Below are 23,230 nucleotides of genomic sequence, written 5' to 3'. Positions count from 1 at the left end.
AGAGAGAGCCAATCACAACCTCCCAGGACTGGAGGAGGGATTGGGGTGGGGAGGGGGAGCTGGGGTCAGGACAGCTCATTTGCTAGTTTAAGCAGCAGGTGGGGAGGCCTGGGTGGGGAGATTCTTTGGGTCCCTGCTTCCTGTAGCCTCTCTTTAGGTCATGGTCACATTTTTCTGGGCCTTGGGAGGGCCCTTGTGCTCTGAGGAGGCTGAGTGGTTGTTGGCATTATAGGAGGAGGACAATCAATCAGTAAGCATTTATTAAATGCCTGCTGTGTGCCAAAAGCCATACTGGGCCCTGGGGTACAAAGGCAAAGCAGCCTGTCTTACTGCCTTGAGTATAGTGTCACTAACCCTCCCTGGATTTCTCTAGATAAAATGTCAGGCAAAGGCACTGTGGTTCTTGCCTACAGCGGAGGCCTGGACACATCCTGTATCCTGGTGTGGCTGAAAGAACAAGGCTATGATGTTATTGCCTACCTGGTAAGCCTTTCGGTCTATTTATTTGCCGTGTCATCTATCTCCTCGTTAATCTGTCTCTGTGAACATCAGTTTGTGTGTGTGTGTGTGTGTGTGTGTGTGTGTGTGTGTGTCTTTCTTCCTGTCCAAATTAAAGTTTTACCTAGTCTTAGCTAGGACAAATCCTGCTTCTGTTGGGGATGGGGAGAACTGGGGGGGGGAGAGGGGGCCAAAGAGAAGGCTTGTAAGGTGCTCAGACTCTGCCTTTAAGCCTAATGTTCCTGGGCAAATCACTTTTATCTTTTCATTTTCTCACTTTCATCTCTAAAATCTTTCTTTTACAAGCTGGAGAATCATAGAGACTATGAAGCATAGCCTGGGGCTGCTGTGTCTCCAAGAGTGTCACATCCTACAATATCAGAGCTGTGAGGAAATTTAGAACATAAAACAGAATGTCAAATTTGCAAAGGCCCCTAGCATGTCAGAATGTCAGAGCTAGGCAGGATCTTACGACGGAGAAAATAGATGCTGGAAGGAGGGACCTGAGGACAGAGAAAAAGAAGTTGGAAGGGGGTGGGGCCTGAGGACAAAGAACATAGGAACTGGAAAGGGCGGGTCTTAGGATAGGAAATATCAGAGCTAGAAGGGGGTGTCTCAGGAGAATGTAGTAACTATAAGGGAGGAAGAGATCTTAGAACAGAAAATGTCAGAGCTAGAAGGGGCCTAAGAAAGCATCTAGTCCAAAACCTTCATTTTATAGATGGAAAACCAAGGCTCAGAAAGTTCTACTCCCTCTGGACCAGTGATTCCCAAAGTGGGCGCCACCGCCCCCTGGTGGGTGCTGCAGTGATCCAGGGGAGCGGTGATGGCTATAGGTGCATTTGGGGATGGTGAATAACTGTAAGGGGGTGGTGATAGTATGCGACGGGGTGGGGGTGTGCTAAGTAATATTTTCTCTGGAAAGGGGGCGGTAGGCCAAAAAAGTTTGGGAACCACTGCTCTGGACCATACTGCTGCCCAGTCCTATGCCCCATTCTCGCAAACCCCTTCTCTCTGCCAGTATCTCTTGGTGCCTGGTGTTCCAGAAATGATTGACTTTCCATTTATCTTATAGCTAGCCAAGAGCTACCATGGAGAGTGGTTGGTATTTAGCTTTCAACTTATCTATAACATTGTTTCATTAGTAAAGCAGATTCTGAGATACAATAAAAGCCTATGAATTGAGATGTAACATATTTAGAATATCTGATGGATCTGATGGAACAGGAACTGAGCTAATATTTGTCAAGTTAGACCTCAGTGAGCATTGGACCTGAGCTAACTAGTGACCTAGAAAATCTGAAAAACAAAACAAAGCAACCCCACCTCCCACCCACTGAATTTGGAATCAGAGAATCTGGGTTGAAATTCTTTCTTTGCTGTTTAATTTCCCATGTGATTGTGAGTGGATCACAGCCTCTTTGGGTCTTAAGTTTCCTCATTATGCTTCCTAAGATGCCTTCCCAGTATTATGTATTTTGAAAATCTGTGTTCTCAGATCTCTTCTAGGTCTGAGATTCATTGCTAGAAGTTCCCTTCCAGTTCTTAACTTTCTAATGATTCCATGGCCAGCACTGAGGGTTCACCCTAATAGGAGGGGAAGCTGCCAAATACCATACATAAGATGGGTCAGCCAAGGTAAGAAAGGGTAGGCAGGTACTGTGGGCAGAAGGAACTCAGGATAGCTCCTTGGCTGTGGCACAGACATTCAAGAGACCAGGTTAAGGATCCATCCAGTAAAACTGGACCAAGAATTCAGGCAGCAAGATGTCAGGATCTAGGGAAGGAACACCCTTATTTGGAGTGGAGAGTCTACAAACAAAGGAGTTCCTGATAAGCCTCATTGTTTTGCCTATGGAGGATAGTTTAGACCAGCAAATAAAGTGAGTAAATACAATTATCAGGGAATTTTTACTTATTAGAGGGCAAAGGGCAAGCTGGCTTACCTGATCATTAAAGTAGGTTCCTGAAGACCCAATGTCTTATTAACTCAGAGAGACTGCTCTGACCTAAGCCCAACAAAAGAACAAAACCTCTAATTGAGACAACTTTTCCCCAAAATTAGTCTGAATTGTTGAGCTGTAACTCTATAGAGAAGTATGATACTCCCACAACATAAATTAACCATGACTGGCTAGTTTGATTACAGTTAATGAAGGAAGATTTCTGCCTTTGTTTCCTCAAATTGATATAAGCACCTCACTGGCCACCTCCCCATTTTCTCCACCAAGGTTTGGAAAGTATACTCCTTGTGATGACAGTATCAAGTTATCTTATTCAAATTTAAAGCATTTTTTTTCCATTTGGAAACAAAAATGAATTGATAAAAACTAGAGAAAAGCATGGAAATTATCTTTTGTTAAAGTTTAAAAATAAGATACAAAAAAAAGGTATGGTACTCGAATTTACTCCAACCCCTTCATTTTACAAATGAGGAAAATAAAAACTCTGAGAGGCCATGGTCCACTCACAACCACATGGGAAATTAAGCAGCAGAGAAAGAATTTCAGCCCAGATTCTCTTATTCTAATTCTAATTCTTGGCTCTTCTCACTTTACTTTGCATCAGTCTCTTTATTTTTTTTAAACCCTTACATTGTCTTAGAAATAAATATTGTATATTGATTCCAAGCCAGAAGAGCAGAAGAGCTAGGCAATGGGAGTTCAGTGATTTGTTCAGGGTATCTAGGCCATATTTGAACTCAGGACCTCCTGTCCCTGGTCCTGGTTCTCAATGCTCTGAGCCATCATCTAGCTGCCCCCTTGCACCTGAGTTCTTACAAGTCTACCCAAATTTCTTTGAAATCATCTCCCCTTGATCATTTCTTAAAGTGCAGTCATATTCCATACCATTTATATATGATATAACCTGTTCAGTCATCCCCTATTAATGGGAACACCCTCAATTTCCAGTTCTTTGCCATGGAGAAAAAAAAGTACTACTAGAATATTTTTGTATGTCCTTAGTTAGAATGTGTTTTATTCAGGACTACTATCTCTCTTACTCTATCTTCTCTCTTATTTCCCCTTTTTCCTTCTGCCCTTTCCCTCCTGTTTCTCTGTTGAGTGTGTATGTGTATTCTTTCCTCCTTTGACCCATTTCAGATGAAGTGAGGTTCAAATGTTACCTACTCTCCCCTCTACTTCTTCCTTGTTTTATATAGACTTCTACTTGTACACCCTGATAGTATGAGTTAACTTTCTGTAATCTTTCTCTCTTGGACATTGGATCTTGTTGCTGAGGAAGCAACCATATTGGCAGGAGGGAAAAGTGTAGATGAGAAGTTCACCTTGTCCCCTCATCATGTAGTTTTTTATTTCCATGAATGATTCTTTCTATTTAGATGTTAAGTTGAATTCAATTCAATTCAATTTAGCAGACATTTAATTACTTATCATGTACTAAATGTAGGACATTTAAATATCTTCCATGTACTAAATGTGGGACATTTAAGTACCTACATGTATTAAATGTGGGACATTTAAGTATCTACTGTGTACTAGATGTAGAGTTCTAAAGATGAAAAAACAACCCCTATCCTAGAGAAGCTTACAATCCACTAGAAGCTGCAACATAAATTAAAAACCATTCTTTAAATTTTTGCTTCTGAAGAAGATCCCAGGAGAGCTTAAACCTAGCATATTTCCTATTCGGTGAAATTGTTTTATCACCTACTCTACGTAGAACACAATTTGGGCAAATATGGAGATAAATAAGACTTAGCCTCTGCCCTTGAGGAACTCACAACCATTTATGATTCAAGTATTTATTAAGTACTTAATAAATGATGTGCAATGGGCTAAGCTAGGTCATTGGTCAGAGAGGGGATGTGGATCAAATCAACAATCAATTAAAAACCATTTAAGTGATTGCTAGAACTAGCAATACAAATATAATCAATGAAACAATCTTTTTTACCAAGTTAATTCAACAGCTATTCTAAAAAAAACTATGGAGGGCAGAACTAAATTCTGTTTAATTTGCCAAATGTTTACCATGTGTCTACTGTGTACAAGGCACTCTTTTTAGTGCTAGGGATTCAGTGATGAAAAAATTAGGTTTTGCCTTCATCAAGTTTACTGAGTTACCACTTAATTAACCTGCCTCCATTTCCTCATATGAAAAAATGGGAATAATAGCACCTATCCCACAGAGATCTTATGAGGATCAAGTGAGATAATATTTGTAAAGCACTTTGCAAAATCTTAAAGTAATATATAAATGCTAGCTATTAATAGCAATTGTTTTTTCTACTAGAAAGGATTATGCACAGAGTAAGTGCCATAAGATGTGATAGGGGGAGAGATGGGTGTCCCCTAAGACTCTGTTCTGAGCCATCTTCTTTTCTTCCTTCCTTTTCTCTTAGGGATCTCATCAACTCTCATGAATTCAATCACCAGCTCTAGGCAGACAGCTCCCAGATCTCTAAATCCAGCCCTAGTCTCTCTCCTGAGTCCAGTCCCATGTCACCAATACCCTTCTCCAACCTGTAGGCGTTCCAAATTTTAAATGTCAGAAACAGACATCATCTCCTTCCTTCCTTCGCCTGCCCAACTCACTCTTCTTCTTATCTTCTCTATTTCTGTTGAAGATGCCACTTTCTTTCTAGTCATCTAGGTTTGCAACTTTGGAGACTTCCTCAGCATTTTATTCTTCCCCATCTCATTCAAACCAGTGTTTGTAGATTCTCTTTCCACCATATCTCTCACATCTGCCTACTTCCCTCTACATGTGGCATTTTAGTTCAAGTCTCCCTCACTTCTCACCTGGAATATACAATACCTTTTCCTCACTGCATTCCCAATATCCAGTCTCTCCTCTGTTCTTCATTCCACCTTCCATTCAAATGAACCTTCCTGTCATTTTCCCAAACCTGGAACTCCATCTCCTGCATTCGTGCCTTTTCACAAGGCTTTACTCCCTGCTTGGAATGCCATTAGAATCCCAGAATTCAACAGCCATCTAGTCTAACCTCTTCACACATGGAGTCCCTGTCATAACATTCTATACAACTCATCCATTCTCTGCTTGAAGACTTCTGGTGAAGGAAAAATTCAATTTTTCAGGAAGCAGTCCAGTTTTCCCTCCAGCTCTACCCCTTTGAATCCCTCGCTTCCTTCAACACCTCCCTAGAGTAAGCCTTTCATGATCCTTTTAGCAATTAGTGTTCTCTCTCTCTCTCTCCTCCCAAAATGATCACATATATATTTATTTGGGTCATAGGATCAAAGACCTAGAGCTAAAAGGAATAATAGAGGTCAACAAGTCAGACCCTCTCATTTGACAGGTGAGGAAACTGAGGTCCTGAGAGGTTAAGGGACTTCCCCAGGGTCACACCAGTGTGTGCTTGAGGTTAGTAAGTGATTCAGATTCAGATCTTCCTGACACCAAGTCTAGTATCCTAACCATTATGGAATATAGATCTCTTAACAGAAATCTAGGCAAATAACACATTCCCTCATCTATCTGGTGTATTTGGAATAATAATCTCCATTCTGCCTCACAGATAATGAAAGGGCCATAATGAGGAAAGGATATGCAACGTCTTTGGAGGTTATGAGCACCCTATTATTATAGGGGGATTCTTCTTTTCTTACTAGGTGGGGTAGGCAAAAGTAGTTGCTTTTTCTGAAGTGGCAATCCTTCTTTCCCCCTTTGGAGTACTCCTAAATTGATGCGGTCTCTTTGCACTTCTGTTTTTCAGGCCAACATTGGACAGAAGGAGGACTTTGAAGAGGCCAGGAAGAAGGCATTGAAACTTGGAGCTAAAAAGGTAATGATCAAACATTAAGTGGAAATTGGACAAAAGGTGGGTCGTAGAGGGTGGCCATGAGGAGGATCTGGGCACAGGAGATAGCAGACAAGTCACTTGTTATTGGCTACTTGTTATTACCTAAAGCCTAGGCCAAGCCAAGTACAGATACAGGCATCATCCCTTGGCAGTAAGCAGAAAAACCAGGGCCCTTTCTGAAATTTTGGCTTAGAGGTCCAGAGTTTAAATTTATGCCTTTAGAGAGACCCAATGACTTCTTCTAGTTTGGGGCCTTTTCTTTATGTCTGTGTCCTTCCCTCCCACCCACCTACCCACAAACCCACCCCCATCTTGCTTTGAAAGATAAGCAACAGAGAGAGAGGAAGGAAACTGGAGTGGGAGCTAATCATATGGGGCCCTTTGGAGAAGAGAAGCCTTACTCCTCTGCTCCATGATATCTCTCAAAGGATGATCCTAGTCCCTGGGATCAAAACCTCTAAGCAATGTGGGAATTTCCCCAGGCTTCTGGGCAGAAATTGTTCTAACTTGACACTAGGCCTTTGTTCTGGATTGTGTCCTTTGTGCCTGTTGTCTTTAAAGCAAGGCTTTCAAACTGGGCCCAGGTTTTCTTCATTGGGCTTTTGCTGCTTCCACCCCATAGGTTTTCATTGAAGACATCAGTAAGGAATTTGTGGAGGAGTTCATCTGGCCAGCTGTCCAGTCCAGTGCCTTGTATGAAGATCGGTACCTCTTGGGCACCTCCCTTGCTAGACCCTGCATTGCCCGCAAACAGGTGGAAATTGCCCGCCGAGAAGGTGCCAAGTATGTGTCCCATGGAGCTACAGGAAAGGTAAAGAATTGGCAGTGCTATTTGAAGGGGACAGGGGTTTGGGGGAGCTTTCTTTGTAAATGGCAGGTGACTATCTTGAATGAACAGTGCCTGACCATCACGACCCTTAATAGAGATCAGAAAATTACTTCATGAAACCATAGGTAAAGAGAGGGAAGGGAACTTCAAAGCCATCTAGTCCAACTCCCTCATTTTGATGAGAAAACTAGAGCCCAGACAGGACCAGTAAGGCCTTATTGATAATATGTGAATATGATCCAATGTGATAAATATGCCCCAAACTTCTCCATGTCTTAGGAATGTAGTCACAGAAATGAATGTAGTCAGAACACATTCAGACAGAGCACCCTGTTTGCCCTGGGACTGGGGCAAGTGGTCATGTTGTGGAACAAATATCCAGACACCACAAATGACCTCCCAAACTCTAAGGGCAGCAGAACTAGATTAAAACAAAATTGGGAAATATTTAACAAAATAAATAAAGATACAATACAGCATAGATAATGTGGATTTGTGGTTTTCTAAGTCAATATATGGTCCACAGGGATCAGTTTCTATTTGAGTTTGACACCCCTATTATAGAAAGAGCTGGTCTGAGTCAAAACACCTACTTTTTAGTCCAAGTTCTGCCTCTAAGTAGCCATGTGTCCTTGGGCCAGTTCCTTCCCCTACCCTGGACCTTGGTTTCCTCATGTGTAAAATGAGAAAAGTTGTACTAACCGATTTCTGAGGTACCCACAATTCAACTTAATCGATGACGAAGTAACAACCTGCTCTGGGCAAAGTTGTATCCTGAGGTTAGAGATGGGAACAAGAATATTAAATTTAGATGAGACATGACTTGGCCTTCCAGCTCTCTGTCCTCTGAATCTGTAATTCTAGAAAATGTGTGTTTTCCCCTTTTCACCCCTATTTTCTGATCCTTCCTGGTTTCTGCTCCTGGAGGCCTGGACAGCAGTGGGATGTAGACCTGGGTCACTGTGTATACCTACGTCACAGCTGAGGAAAGTTCATTGTGAATGTTGTGAGAAATATGGAGGAACAAGTTACTTTGAAAAGGGGTGGTCAGACCTCTGAGGAATCTAAGTAGGTCATTAAAGGAGCACTTGTGTCTACTGTACACATGTACTATGCTACAACATTTATCCTTCCATGCCTTGGATGGGAATGTGCCATATCTGAGTATGATTTCCAGGTTATCCATCTGGGCTGAGAAACTATGTCATGGGAGGAATAGTTGAGAGAACCAGGAGTGGTCAGCCAACAGAAGTGGTCATCAGGTATCTGAAAGGCTATCTATCACACAGGAGAGGGACTAAGCTTATTTGCCTTATGGGAGGGGGAGAAGAATGAGGACCAGGGGTGGGAAACAATAGGAAGGCAGATCTTTTTTTTTTTGTTAATGCCATTCTTTATTTTCTACACAAACTTTTCTCTGTTGTAAGCAATATGTGTCTTCTTAACATGAGATTAAATTTTTTTCTTTATTACCTTTTATTTTCATATCACATTCACTTCCAAATATAACTTCCCCTACCCAGAGAGGCATATGTTAACACAATGAATTAAAGAGAAAGGGGCAAAAAGCAATTCATCATAACTTACCAGGATGTCAACTGACTGACAAGATGTGCAGTGTTCCACGTCCATAGCCCCTTATTTCTACAAAGAAGGGAGGTATATTTTCTCATCTCTTCTTTTATGACAAATGTGGACATTATTATTATCCAGCTTTCAATTTCAGGGTATTTTTGTTGTTTCTATTTACACTGTCATAGTCATTATTTGGGGCAGGCAGGTGGCACAGTGCATAGAATGCTGGAGTAAGGAAGAATATGCTTCCTGAGTTCAAATCTACCTCAGATACTTGCTGACTGTGTAACCCTGGACAAGTGAGTTGCCTAACCTTTTTGCCTCAGTTTCCTCATCTGTAAAATGAGCTAGAGAAGGAAATGGCAAACCACTCCAGTATCTTTGCTAAGAAAACCCCAAGCGAGATCATAGTCAGACACAACTGAAACAACTGAACAAATCATTACCTGTTATTTTCCATGTTCTGCTTACTTTGCTCTGTTTCAGTTGACATTAATTTTCCCATGCTTATCTGAAGTCTTCACATTTACCATTTCTTACCCTGCAGTAATTGATCAGTCATCAAGGATTTATTAAGTGCTTACTGTTGTGCCAGTGACCAAGCACAGCACTATCCCATTGCATTCACATGCCGCAGCTTATTTAGCCATTCCCCATTCCTAGGAGAATGACTACTTTTGGTATTTTGCTGCCACGAGAAGGGCTGCTATGACTATTTTGGTGTATATGAGACCTACAGTTTTGTCACTGACTGCTTTGGGTTTGTGACTAGCAAAGGCATCTCTGTATTGAAGGTTATGGAATGTTTTGATTACTTTCTTAGCATCATTTCAAATGGCTTTCCAGAATGGTTGGACCACATTGCAGCTCCGTTAACAAGGCATTAGTGTTCCTGTCTTTCAGCACCAACATTAGATTTTATCATCTATGGGGTGTGTGCGTGTGTTTGTGATGGGGCCAATCCTTTGCACAAAGATGACTCTTCAGTGTTTTCTGTGTGGGAAACCAGTCCTTTCAGACCGCTTCCCACAGGAACAAATTCCAGCAAGGATGAGGGCTGATAGGACAGAGCAATAGAGTTTGGTTTGGTTTAAGATGTGAAATTCAGGTTGATTTGTTTCTCCCATGTATATAAACTCTACATTCTAATGAAACAGTAGTAGCCATATGTCCTCCCTTTGGACACTAGAGGGAACCAGAGTCTTATGTTTAAAGCCCTTCTGAGCATCTTGGCTTTTGGGACTGTGTGGACCAGAACTGCAGTCAGTAAGGGAGGGCACCTTGGGAGAGGCAGCCAGAGACACTGAACTCTCCCTCCCCTTAAGTGTCAGGACCCTGGATTCAACAATCATAGGATTATCGCTTGAGAGCTGGAAGAAGTAATTACCTAGAGTTAATTGAATATTCCAGTATCTTTGCCAAGAAAACCCCAAGAGCAAATCCCTGAGGTCATGAAGAGTTGGACACAACTGAACAACAACAATTTTATCATCTCATTTTACAGAAGACAACCCTGAGGCTCAGCGATTGCCTAGGTCATACAGGTAGTAAATGACAAGTAGAATTTGAGCCCAGATCCTCCAAATCCAGGGATCTCTTTGTACTCTACTAGGATGCCATTTCTGTAGTGGCCTTTAAAACCAAGAAAGACACCATTTCAGTGTGTTTCCAGGGCAGCCTGAGACAGTAGAAAGAGCCTTGGCTTCTAAGTCAGAGAGTATGGATTCAAATCTAACCTCTGATGCTTGCTTCTTATAAGACCTTATAAAGCAACTTACCATCTCTGAGCCTGTTTCCTCTTCTAAAAAGGGAAGATGTTGGTCTAGGTGGTGTCTCAGGCCTCTTCTAGTTCTAGCTTTGTGATCTGATAGGACAGATCTGAATGACAGACTTCTTGGTGGCAGTAAAGTTTAGGGGATGCTTCTTCCTTCCCTACTGATGGTAGGTGGGGAGCCCTAGCAAGGAGAGGGACAGTCTACCCTGAAGAAACCATGTCTTGGGAAGATCAGCAGAGACTTATCGCCCAGGAAAGATAGAGATGAAGAGAGACAAAGGAAGACATAGGAAATGGGCCCTAAGGATGAGACAGTATGGTGTGATGGGATAGCCACTGACCTTGGAGTCAAAAGACCTGGATTATTTTCAAGACCAGACACTTAATAACTGTGTGACTTTGAGCAAATCAGTCAGTATCTCTGTGCCTTGGTTTGCTTATTCATAAAATGATCTAGAAAATGAAGTTTTTAACCTGGGATCTTTTGGGGGACTGTATATAGATTTCAGAAGATTTGTGAATGTGAATGGGGGAAAAGTCTTTATTTTTCCATTAACCTTGAGCCAAAATCTTGTATTTCCTTCAATTATGAGTGTAGACATCACACATTATTCTGGGAAGGGGCAGGGCCCATCATCTTCCCCAGACCACTAAGAGGGTCTGTAACACAAATAAGGTTATTTGTGGCCTAGATGATTTCAAAGATTCTTTCCAGCTCTAACTTTCTGAGATTCAGCAAGATTTTGTGGCAGTCCTTGAACTTTCAGATCCTTATCTCTTGAGAGAAATAAAGGAGGGCGACCCCCTGGTAAAACCCACTGCTGGGTGACTGTTGCTAGAAGGCAGAGCCTTGCAGGCTGAGGCTTCCAGGATAGTAAAGGTTAGAAAGGAAGGTCTCCTAAAAGTTAGTAACATTATCCCCAACACTCAGTTCAGTGTTTGCTCAAGAATAATCCCTATCATTAAGCATAAAGTGATTCTTTGTGACCTCATTTGGGGTTTTCTTGGCCAAGATACTAGAATGGTTTGCCATTTCCTTCTCTAGTTCATTTTACAGATAAGAAAATTGAGGCCAACAGAGTAAAGTGACTTGCCTAGGGTCACACAGCTAGTAAGTATTTGAGGCCAGATTTCAATTCATGAAGATGGGTCTTCCTGACTCCACCTAGCTGCCCTTTTTTTAAAAATTTAATTAATTAATTTAGGATATTTTTCCATGGTTACGTGATTCATGTTCTTACCTCCCTTCCCCCTCCTGGAGCCAACAAGCAGTTCCATTGGGTTATCCATGTATCATTGTTCAAAACCTATTTCCTTATTATTAATCTTTGCAATCGAGTGCCTTCTTTCTTAGCTTTTGCATTGGATCCTCTAAATGCTCAACCTCTGATGGCTTCTGATCAACTATCAAGGGGAGGTCCTCTAAAAATGAAGAACTCCCATCTCCTAGGCCTATGTACCTCATTATTTATATGAGAAGCAACATGGTATAATAGATAGAGAGTTAACCCAAGAGTCAGAAAGACCTGCGTTCAAAGCCCATCTCTGACACACACTGGCTGTATGACCCTCAGTAAGTCACTTAACTTGTGCCTCAGAAAACTAAGACTATAATTGCCCTTAAGTTGCCTGTTTGCCTCAGTAGGGAAAATTCCTCACTGACAGCATCTCTGAAATCATCGGTCTAGCAAAAACACACATGTAAACACATACAGAGCCCTGGGCTCTGATATCCCAGATGCCTGGTTCCCATCACATCGTGGGTCTGGGACCCTTATGAGGTCACAGGATCCAGAGTGATTGCCTCAATTTACCATATCCTAGGGACATCTCGATCCCTTTTGGTCAGAAAGGAAGTTACATTCCACCTGTTAACAGATTCTTTCTAGCACCTTTTGTCACACTTGTCTGGATAGTTCTGCATTCAAAAGTTCCTCCCAGCACAAACATCCTAGACTCTACACCTTTCTGGATTCAGTGTGCTCTCTGTTCAGCACCATCATTCTATGTCCTGTTCTAATATTGTCTGTTCAAAGGTCCCTTCCTACTCCAACACTCTGTGCTCTGTGTTCAAAGCTCCCTCCAAGAAAAAAATTCTATTCCCCTGTTCAGAACTTCTGCCTTGTCTTCTAACATCCTGTATTTGAAAGTCCCATTCAGCATGAATATTATGTGCTCTCAGTTCTAATACTCTGTGTTCAAACATCCCTTCTAGCTCTGACATTCTATACTTTCTAATGCTCCCCTGGTAGCCCCCCACCCTTCACGTACCCCCTTAGCCCCGAAGCGGAGAGGGAGTAGTTGGAAACCTGAGCCCAGGGGCACCTGAGCCTCTGGCTGCAGCAGCAGCAACAGCAGGAGCTGCCTAAATGGGCACCATCTGTATCACTGTTGTCCCAGGAGCAGATGGACCGCCAGGGCCTTTGAGGGAAATGAGCATCTTTCGTGCTCTCCCACAGGCTTTACAGGCACCTTCACATGTGTCAACATGTGGGTGGGCCCTCACAGGGGTACACATACAGGTGTGTAATTGGCCACACTTGCAAAGGCTGGGGCATTCCAGAGATTCTGTCTGGGCCTTACGGGGGAAGAAGAAGACACTGCCGTGTTCCCCTAGGGAGGGCTTTGTACTGGAAAAACATGTCTGATTTCTCCAAGAGTCCACTGGCTTAGAAACAGATCAATGGCCTCATGGAGGCAGCAGAACATCCAGCTAGTAGCCTTGAAAATAGCCCGATTGGAATCAAGCCAGCCTCTGTGTCTGTCTAGAATGAAGATGGAGACCTTTGAGGGGTTTTAGTGCTGTGGAGAAAATGGTTTCCTAGCAAAGCGATGGAAATTTGGGGGAAAAGATAAATTTCCCCAGCATGATTTATTAGTGTCTTTTCACAAAACTAAAGATGCAATATTGCTTTCGGCACCTGTGTTCCAAAATCTGCCACAAATGGCTATGTTTAGAGTATTTAAAGGTGAGAGGGCTTGGAAAAATTGTGGGAGAACTCATGAGAGGAATCTTTTTGTTGTTGCTAATTTTTTTGGAATATGCTCCTGGGAAAAAAAGATTTTGCACCCTCAGATTTTCCCAGCTTTTTCTGGACCTTTTGATTTTCTTCTAGGCTTATATAGACCAATCTGTTGAAGTTTGATGGTCATTCAAGTACTATAAGAAGTTTGGTTTCCTTGGATTGGATGTTTCTCTCTGGGCCTTAGTTTCTGTATCTCTAAAATGAGGCAGTTGAACTTGGAGATATTTTGCCAAATGACATCCAGTTAGCAAGTTTTTCGTGAGCTGCCTGTCCTTATGTGCTTTGGGGAAGCCTAGCAAAGTGGAAGATGTTGTCCCCACTCAAGAGAACCATGATATATATTATTGGCCTTAACCTATGTTTCCATCAGCATAGGGAACTCCTTGTTTGGAAAGAAATCTGTAACTTACTATCTTAGAGAGTTGTCTGGAAGCCCTGAAAGTGAAGTGATTTGTTTTAGGTCACCCAAGCGGTATCGATCAGACTAGATGCAATTTAATTTAAATTTAATTTAAATCTTTCTAACTCCAAGTCCATCCCTCTATCCACAACCAGCCCATTGTTCCTTACTCACATGTAGAGAGTGCTTTAAAGTATACAAAGTGCTTTCTTCATAGGTTCAATCATTTTTCAGTTATGTCTGATTCTTCCTAACTCTGGGGTTTTCTTGGTAGAAAAACTGGAGTGGTTTGCCAGTTCCTTCTCCAGCTCATTTTCTAGATGTGGAAACTGAGGTCGGCAGGGTTAAGTGACTTGTTCAGGGTCATACAGCTAGTAACTGAGGTCTTCCTGACTATAGGTCCTGTATTCTACCCACTATATCACCTGATTGCCCCTTCCTCGTATGAGATAAATAATATAAGTATCATTAGTCCCATTTTAAAGATGAAGAGACTAAGGTTCAGAGAGATAAAGTAATGTGCATGATTATATACCTTGAAGAGAAAAAAAAACAAACAGCCTTTGAACCTGAGTTTCTTGTTTCCAAGTCCAGTGTTGCTTTAAAAAAAAACAACTCTTACCTTCTATCATAGTATCAGTTCTAAGACAGAACACAAATTGGGTTAAGTGACTTGCCCAGGGTCACACAATAGAGATTTGGGTCAGATTTGAACTCAGATCCTCCCAACTCCAAATCTAGTGCTCTATCCACTGTGCTATCTAGCTGCCTTCTCCACCCTCTCCCCTTTTTTCTTCTAAAAAACAAACAAACCTTACTTTACATCTTAGAATCAATGCTGTGTGTTGGTTCCGAGGCAGAAGAGTGGTAAGGGCTAGACAATGGGAATTAAATGACTTGCCCAGGGTCATATAGCTAGGAAGTGTCTGAGGATAGATTTGAACCCATGATCTCCTATCTCTAGGCCTGTTTTTTTTTTTCTTTTTGAACTACACCAAGCTATCTTTTTCTATCCATATGAAACCATTAGAGAACAACATAATACAGGCACAAATGTGTATGTGGTCAGATTGTAAATGCTCTAATTCCGAGTGAAGAAAAGATTTTAGGCTTTCTTGGTTGGAAAAGGCTTCATGGAAGATAAACTGGCTTTTGAAAAGATAGTAAGAAATGAGATGGACAGAAAGGAAGGCTCTCAGGCAGAGGGAGAAACAATGGGAGCAAAGATGCCAAGTGACATCTTCCAGACATGCCCTCCTTCCCAGCACTTGGTTTATTTTTAGGTATAGGTTATTTCCCCCCTAGAGTAAATTGATTGGGGGCAAAGACAGCTTCATTTTTTTTTCACCTCTGTATTCCCAATGTCTAGCACAGAACCTGGCACATATTGGCCTTTAATAAATGCTTGTTGATGGGATGATGAATTGATGGATTCTTTGAGGTCAGTTACTCTATCTTCTCTCTCAGCTCCCTCCACAGCTAGCCTTGGGCTAAATAGTAAACAGTAAACCTAGATCAGGCGTGGGGAGCCCTAAAAGATGAAGGGAACAAACGAATGAGTGAACATGGAGGGTGGCGAGGACAGTGAAGAGACCAGGCTGCCTGGAAGGGACAGATGGTTGGTCTCCGGGGAGGAGATGTCCCAGAAAGCTGCTGTGTTGGGATGGACTAGATTCCTGGGGCCTGGGGGCAGCTGGGTAGCTCAGTGAATTGAGAATCAGGCCTACATATGGGAGGTCCTGGGTTCAAATCTGGCCTCAGACACTTCCCAGCTGTGTGACCCTGGGCAAGTCACTTGACCCCCATTGCCCACCCTTACCACTCTTCCACTTAGGAGCCAATACACAGAAGTTAAGGGTTTAAGAAAAAAAGTACAAGAAATAGATTCCTGGGGTCTGGGGTTCCATACCGTGTGAGAGGGGCAGACAAGAGCAGAGGGCCTCCTCCCTGTCCTCACCAGCTTGACAGAGGTAGGCTGTGCTACTTGTCAGGCTGGGCCCCTACACAAGCAGAGTGGGGACGTCCCCTCTCAGCTGAGAGTTCGGTTTTCAATCGATTCAGGGTCTCCCAGCCCGGGCCATTTGGGCACTGGATCTGACCTCGCCTGTATCACTGTGGCCTGGCAGCACAGTGCGATAATGAGGCTCAAACCTATATTACTGAGTCGCCTGACACAACACCCGGAAAATAACATGTTATTCCTGCCGAAGTCTTGCTGCGCTCCGTGCAGTTTTCACAGTAGGGGGAAGGCCTCTCTGTTATTTCCACAGCACATATGTCTCCCTATAGGGATGGAGCTGTTGAGGGGGGCTGAGGGTTAGAGGATGGGAATAGTCAGGAAGTGGGCTGCCATTTTCCTCTTTGGTGCCTGCAGAGATGGCACCAGAAGAGAAGGAATGTTTCTTTCCCTTCATGATCTCCCTGGTGTAGAACCCCAAAAGACATTGGGGGGATATGGTTGTGAGCATCAAGGGTCCTCCTTGAAAGGTAGGATCCAAACAATAATGTGGTGTGACACAAAAGAATTCCTGGCCAGAATTCAGGAAACCTGGGTTCTATTCTCCACTCTTACCTTAACTCTTTTTTTTTTTAACTCTTATTTTCTGTCTTAATAACAATTCTAAAACAAAAGGGTAAGGGCTAGGTAAATGGGGTTAAGTGACTTGTCTAGGGTCACACAGCTCAGAAATGTTTGAGGCCATATTTGAATCCAGAACCTCCCAACTCCAGACCTGTGGTTCCATCCATTGTGCCAGCTAGCTGCCGTCATTCTTTTTTTTTTTTTTTTAACATTTAATAATATTTATTTTTTAGAAAAGTTAACATGGTTACATGATTCATGATCTTACTTTCCCCTTCACCCTCCGATGTCCCCCCCACCCATAGCCGGTGCATATTTCCACTGGTTTTAACATGTGTCATCGATCAAGACTTATTTACATATTATTGATAGTTGCATTGGTGTGGTGGTTTCGAGTCTACCTCCCCAATCATGTCCGCCTCAAACCATGTGTTCAAGTAGTCATTTTTCTTCTGTGTTTCCACTCCTGCAGTTCTTCCTCTGAATGCGGGTAACGTTCTTTTCCATAAGTCCCTCAGAACTGTCCTGGGTCATAGCATTGCTGCTAGTACAGAAGTCCTTTACATTCTATTTTACCATAGTATATCAGTCTCTGTGTACAATGTTCTTCTGGCTCTACTCCTTTCGCTCTGCATCAGTTCCTGGAGGTCTTTCCAGTTCACATGGAATTCCTCCAGTTTATTATTCCTTTGAGCACAATAGTATTCCATCACCAGCATATACCACAATTTGTTCAGCCATTCCCCAATTGAAGGGCATACCCTCATTTTCCAGTTTTTTGCCACCAAAAAAAGTGCAGCTATAAATATTTTCCTACAAGTCTGTTTATCTATGATCTCTTTGGGGTACAAACCCAACAATAGTATGGCTGGATCAAAAGGCAGGCATTCTTTTATAACCCTTTGAACATAGCTCCAAATTGCCATCCAGAATGGTTGGATCAGTTCACAACTCCGCCAGCAATGCATTAATGTCCCAATTTTGCCACATCCCCTCCAGCATTCATTACTCTGCCCTGCTATCATTTTAGCCAATCTACTAGGTGTGAGGTGATACCTCAGAGTTGTTTTGATTTGCATTTCTCTAATTATTAGAGATTTAGAACACTTTCTCATGTGCTTATTCACAGTTTTGATTTCTTTATCTGAAAATTGCCTATTCATGTCCCTTGCCCATTTATGGATTGGGGAATGGCTTGATTTTTTATACAATTGATTTAACTCCTTGTATATTTGAGTAATTAGACCCCTGTCAGAGTTTTTTGTTATAAAGATTTTTTCCCAATTTGTTGTTTCCCTTATGATTTTGGCTGCATTGTTTTTGTTTGTACAAAAGCGTTTTAATTGAATATAATCAAAATCATTTATTTTATATTTTGTAATTTTCTCTAACTCTTGCTTGGTTTTAAAATCTTTCCTTTTTCAGAGATCTGACAAGTATACTATTCTGTGTTCACTTAACTTATTTATAGTTTCCCTCTTTATATTCAAGTCATTCACCCATTCTGAATTTATCTTGGTGTAAGGTGTGAGATGTTGACCTAAACCTAATCTCTCCCATATTGTTTTCCAAATTTCCCAGCAGTTTTTGTCAAATAGTGGATTTTTGTCCCAAAAGTTGGGCTCTTTGGGTTTATCATACACTGTCTTGCTAATGTCACCTACCCCAAGTCTATTCCACTGATCCTCCCTTCTGTCTCTTAGCCAGTACATTTTGATGACTGCTGCTTTATAGTATAGTTTAATATCTGGTACTGCTAGGCCCCCTTCCTTCACATTTTTTTCATTATTTCCCTTGATATTCTTGATCTTTTGTTATTCCAAATGAACTTTGTTATAGTTTTTTTCTAATTCAGTAAAAAAAAAATTTGGTAGTTTGATATGTATGGTGCTAAATAGGTAAATTAATTTGGGTGGGATGGTCATTTTTAATTTGTTAGCTCATCCTACCCATGAGCAATCAATGTTTTTCCAATTGTTTAGATCCCTGTCATTAATTTTTGATGTGCCATTGGGAAACCATTTCCCATCTCTGGGCTCCAGATTAGTCATAGATAAAATGAGGAGGTTGGATAAGCTTGCACCTAATAGGACTCTTCCATGTCTGGCATTCACAGGCCTTGGAATGGGAACCTTCAGGATCATCTAGCCCAAACTTCTTATTTTACAGATGAGGAAAATGAGATTGAAAGAGGTTAAGGGACTTGCACAAAGTCACCCAGGGAGCTGAGAGCAGTGCCACGACTCAAACACAGGCTCTGTCTAATATTCTTTCCATTATAGCATGCTGCTTTCCTCCCATCACATGTCCATTCTATTTGTTTAAAACATAAGAAACAGAGATTCATGATATCAGAATATCAAAGCAAGAAGAGACCTCAAAGACCATTTAATCTACATACACGCGCATACTCTATTTTGTAAGTCAACAAATTTAAGAACCAGAGGAAAGGAAATGACTTGCCCAAGGACATATATTCCATCATCTGAGGTCCCTTCCAGCCTATATTCCAAGGTTCCCTCCAGCTCTGATATTCTGTGTTCTATGTGTCCAGTTCTTCTAAGGTTTCTTCTAGCTCTGATCTTCTTTGAATTTCAAAGATTCATATATACTTATATATGAGCAGAACCACCTAGAAACCAGGACTTACTGACTCCCAACCTCCTCTGCACATTCTGCTATCCATGAGCATCTCTGAGCCTGAAGGGATGAGCAAGATGTAGTTGCAACCCAAGGAAGCATCCAAGGCCCTCAGGGGTGGCATTCTTGTGCTAACCAGGGCTAAGCCCTCAGGAGGGTGCTACATCTTGGATCTGAGCTGGGATCGCTAAGGCATGAAGTCCTAAGCCTTAGTAGAGAAAGGGGGTGGTCATGAATGAAATTAGTATGATATCCCCTTTTTCTCACCCACTCCATCATGTCTTTTTTTAAATTAGAAAAATTCTTTTTATCTACCCTTACTTTCTGCCCTAGTAACAACTCTTAAGAGCCAGGCCTAGGGGAATAGGGTTAAGTGACTTGCCCAGGATCACACAGCTAAGATATGTCCAAAGCCATATTTGAGACCAGATCCTCCTGTTTCCAGGCCTGGTGCTCTATCGGACCTCTATCAGGCCTGATCCTCTATCTACCTGCCCCGCATCCCTTTTTGCTCATCTGTCCTTTGGCTCTCTTCTGATAGTTGCTTTTCTTTGTGTTTCAGGGGAATGACCAGATCCGGTTTGAGCTCACCTGCTATTCCTTGGCTCCTCAAATTAAGGTGAGTCATCTGTAACCCAGGGCCCTTTGGGGTATTGGTGGTGGCAGGCCAAGGTCCTGAAAAGCAAGGCATGTGGTCCCTGGGAGATCTTACTAGCAAAAGATTTCTTAATTAAAAGGTCTTTTTTTTTTAGACCCTTCCCCTCCTGTGTACAATACTACAATACATAGTAACAATACTGTGTATTGGTTCCAAGGCAGAAGAGTGGTAAGGACTAGGCAATGGGAGTTAAATGACTTACCCAGGGTCACATGGCTAGGAAGTATCTGAGGCCAGATTTGATCCCAGGACCTTCTGTCTTTGGGCCTGACTCTCAATCCACTGAGTCACCCAGCTGCCCCCAGATATAACTTAATGTAGGTAGGACACCTTGTAACCCTTAAATCTCTGTAGGAATATTTGCCCTGTTTATCATCACTGTAGGCATAGAGAGTCAGTATAATTCAGTGGCTAGAGAGCCGCCAGCCTCAGAATCAGGAAGACCTGAGTTCAGATCCTACCTCTGACACATACTGTCCAAGTGACCCTAGACAAGCATCTTAACTTTTCAATGTTCCCTCTAAATTCTAACTCTTGAACCCTTGCTGCTCTGCATTAGTGGTGGTGGGGCATTTCCTCAAAGGATATTTCCTGAACAACAAAAAAAAATTTAATGGGCAAAGGTTTTATGACACACAGCCTGCTCTACACAATTACTCCTACAACTGGCAGGAGCCCATTTTCCCATGACCAGGCAAGTGAGTCTGGACTCCCCCTAGGATGGATGATGGTTGAGATACAAGTCCTTCTTTCTCTTTTAAAATGCCTTGGCTCGTGTCATCTGTCCTAATGATGGTGACGGAGATGAGGTGAGGGGTTATATAGACTTTCTCCTCCAATTTTCCTTTCCAGTGGGGTGCCTCCAAACCTCCACAGGACAGAGAAGTAGGCACTGACACCAGCTTTCTCTGCTAATACTTAAGTGCCAACCAAAGAAGAGATAATTGAGGAATCGTGAATGTGTCAGAGTATCAGTGCTCCTAGTATTTCTGGAGCTCAGAAGTGACTATTGACCAGGAAGAACATATTTCTCTGCTCTAAGGATAAAAAAAATGAACTGGGCAACTTCTTAGTCTTCCCAACTTTTTTTCCAAAGGTCTCAAATCCACGATAAACCCACCCCAGCCCTTACCATCCACATAAAATACTCTGCCCATCCAAGGTCAATTCCTGGCTTCGATTTCCTAATCTGTAAGATGTAGATAATAATAGCACCACCTCCCAGCATTATTGTGAGAGTCAGTGAGATAGTATTTATAAAGTACTTTGCAAATCTTAGAGCATTTTTGCGAGTCATTTTTTTTCAGTCACGTCTGACTCTTTGTTGACCTCTTTTGGGTCTTTCTTGGCGAAGATACTGGAGTGGTTTGCCATTTCCTTCTCTAGCTCATTTTACAGATGAGGAAACTGAGGCAGACAGGGTTATGTGACTTGCCCAGGGTCACACAGCTAGTAAGTGTCTGAGACTAGATTTGAATTCGGGAAGATGAGCCTTACTGACTTGGGTTCCACACTCCACACAATAGTGAGGTCTCTGACCCCTGAGGTTTTCATGCGAATGCTGAATAACCACTCATTGGAGATGATCTAGGAAGGATTCTTGTCAGGCACAGGTTAGATCGAAGGGCCCAGATTCGGATTATTCCAACTCTACAGTGATTCTTGGCCAGGTAGGAAGTGTATGTGTGCAGGAAGCGAGTAATATTGTTGATCTGGCGAGATGTGAGCTCCAGAAGAAGGCAAAGTATTCTTCTGAGTTCTACCCGTCTCCTCTCAGAACAACTCTTTTGCCATCTGAATTGAATAGAAAGGCAGCATGACCTAGTGGACCCAGAGTCTTGGGCTTAGAATCAGGAAAGCCTGGCTTAGTTCAAATCCTACACACTTGGGTAACTTTGGCAAGTATCTAAAACGCTCTGGGGCTTGGTCTTCTCTGTAAAATGAGGGAATTGGACTCAATGGGCCTTAAAATCTTTTCCAGTTCTAAATCTATGATCTTGTGATTAATCCTTTGGCCTCCTAGTCCCTCTGTATTAAGACCCAGAGGGAAGGAAAGCCTGGATGGCTCAGGTAGTGAGATGTACAGTGTCTTTCCTCAGGGTCACCAGCCCAGCTCTTCCCATTACCAATGTGGACTCAAAACTGTGACCCTTAATAAGGGATGGCAAGCTGGCTAGCATTCACTAATCACTGACTGTTAATTAATGACTCTCAAGACTGTTAAGGGCCATGAATCTAATACAATCTAGATTTAAGTATTCCCCTAGAAAGAAGTTTTGTCAGGGTCTGTGGGGTATGTGGAAGGAGGATCACAAGCCAACTTTCTTAATAGTTTCTTGATTTATAGCCCAGGGATCCTTTAAGAGGTTTATGAGTAGGGGTAGCTAAGTGGCTCACTGGATTGATGAGCCAAGCCTAGAGACGAGAGGTCCTGGGTTCAAATTTGACTTCAGACACTTCCTGTGGGACCCTGGGCAAGTCATTTAACCTCCATTGCCTAACTATTACCACTCTTTTGGCTTGGAACCCATACACAGTATTGATTCTAAGATCAAAGGTAAGGGATTCTTTTTAAAGAGGTTTATGAGTGAAGAGGGCTGAACTGAGCATAGGAGGCTTTGTCCTTGGGCAAAGTCATTGCTAGTTCAACCCCAATCTCTCAATAAAACAAGCTCCATACAGAAACATGACTGGTGGGAGTGGTAGCTTATCTAGGCTGGTATTCCCCTCTCCCTTTCTTCCTATGCCCGGTGGAGCCCAGCTTCTTTGGGAGAACAGAGCCTATAGCTGCAGGACCAAGCTCTTGGTCAGAACTCTAGCCCCAACACCCAGGGCTTCAGGGAAGTCCTGGCAAACACTGGTAGTTCTCCTGATCTAGCTCCCATTTTTTCTCATCACTGGGGTCTGATTCCCATCTTTCTTCCAGGTCATCGCTCCCTGGAGGATGCCCGAGTTCTATAACAGGTTCAAAGGACGCAACGACCTGATGGAGTATGCCAAGGTATGGTGCTTTGGCTCTTGGCCTTGACCTTCCCTCTGTTCTCTGTCCCTTGTACATCCCTAATAGCTTCCCTTAAATAGCCTCCTCCAGGTGGCTTCCCCATCTGAGCCAGAGGAAGAATGGGGTGGAGCGGGGGGAGCATGTTGCTTTGGATCCTGCTAAGAGCCATCGTTCCCCTGCAAGGGCCTCAGAGTCCACAGCCTCTTGATTCCCATGAGTTGGGGGATCAGACTCGCCCCCCACCTCCACCCCCTGTCATGTGGCAGCTCTCCCACTGGGCCAGCTCCACAGATGTACTCTGAACGGGCTCCGGCCCTTTGTCTGTTTCCCACGTCTCAGCAGGCCTCGTTGCAGAAAGCCAAAAGGGTGCTCTTCCTAATCTTTCTCTTGTTCCTGGGGGAATGACGGCTCAGCACTGTGTGTGCCGTCTCAGCAGTGTCGTTAGGGGTGGGGGTTC

The 23,230-nt window shown here is 42.7% G+C and overlaps 1 protein-coding gene across 1 annotated transcript in view; it reads left to right on the top strand.

The window, feature by feature from the left end:
- The window catches only part of ASS1 (argininosuccinate synthase 1), a 201,098-nt gene that overhangs the window by 11,665 nt on the left and 166,203 nt on the right, over positions 1-23,230 (top strand). Inside the window, exons 2-6 of the mRNA XM_044659689.1 lie at positions 374-483; positions 6,203-6,271; positions 6,912-7,100; positions 19,677-19,733; positions 22,699-22,773. Of these exons, the coding sequence (XP_044515624.1) occupies positions 379-483; positions 6,203-6,271; positions 6,912-7,100; positions 19,677-19,733; positions 22,699-22,773 (495 nt within the window). The 5' untranslated portion in view covers positions 374-378. The remainder of the gene's footprint in view (positions 1-373; positions 484-6,202; positions 6,272-6,911; positions 7,101-19,676; positions 19,734-22,698; positions 22,774-23,230) is intronic.

The sequence above is a fragment of the Gracilinanus agilis genome, chromosome 2 (genome assembly GCF_016433145.1).
Source record: "Gracilinanus agilis isolate LMUSP501 chromosome 2, AgileGrace, whole genome shotgun sequence".
NCBI classification, from domain to species: Eukaryota; Metazoa; Chordata; class Mammalia; order Didelphimorphia; family Didelphidae; genus Gracilinanus; species Gracilinanus agilis.
Note: the sequence above shows the minus strand (reverse complement) of the source record. Positions and strands in the feature narration are given on the sequence as shown.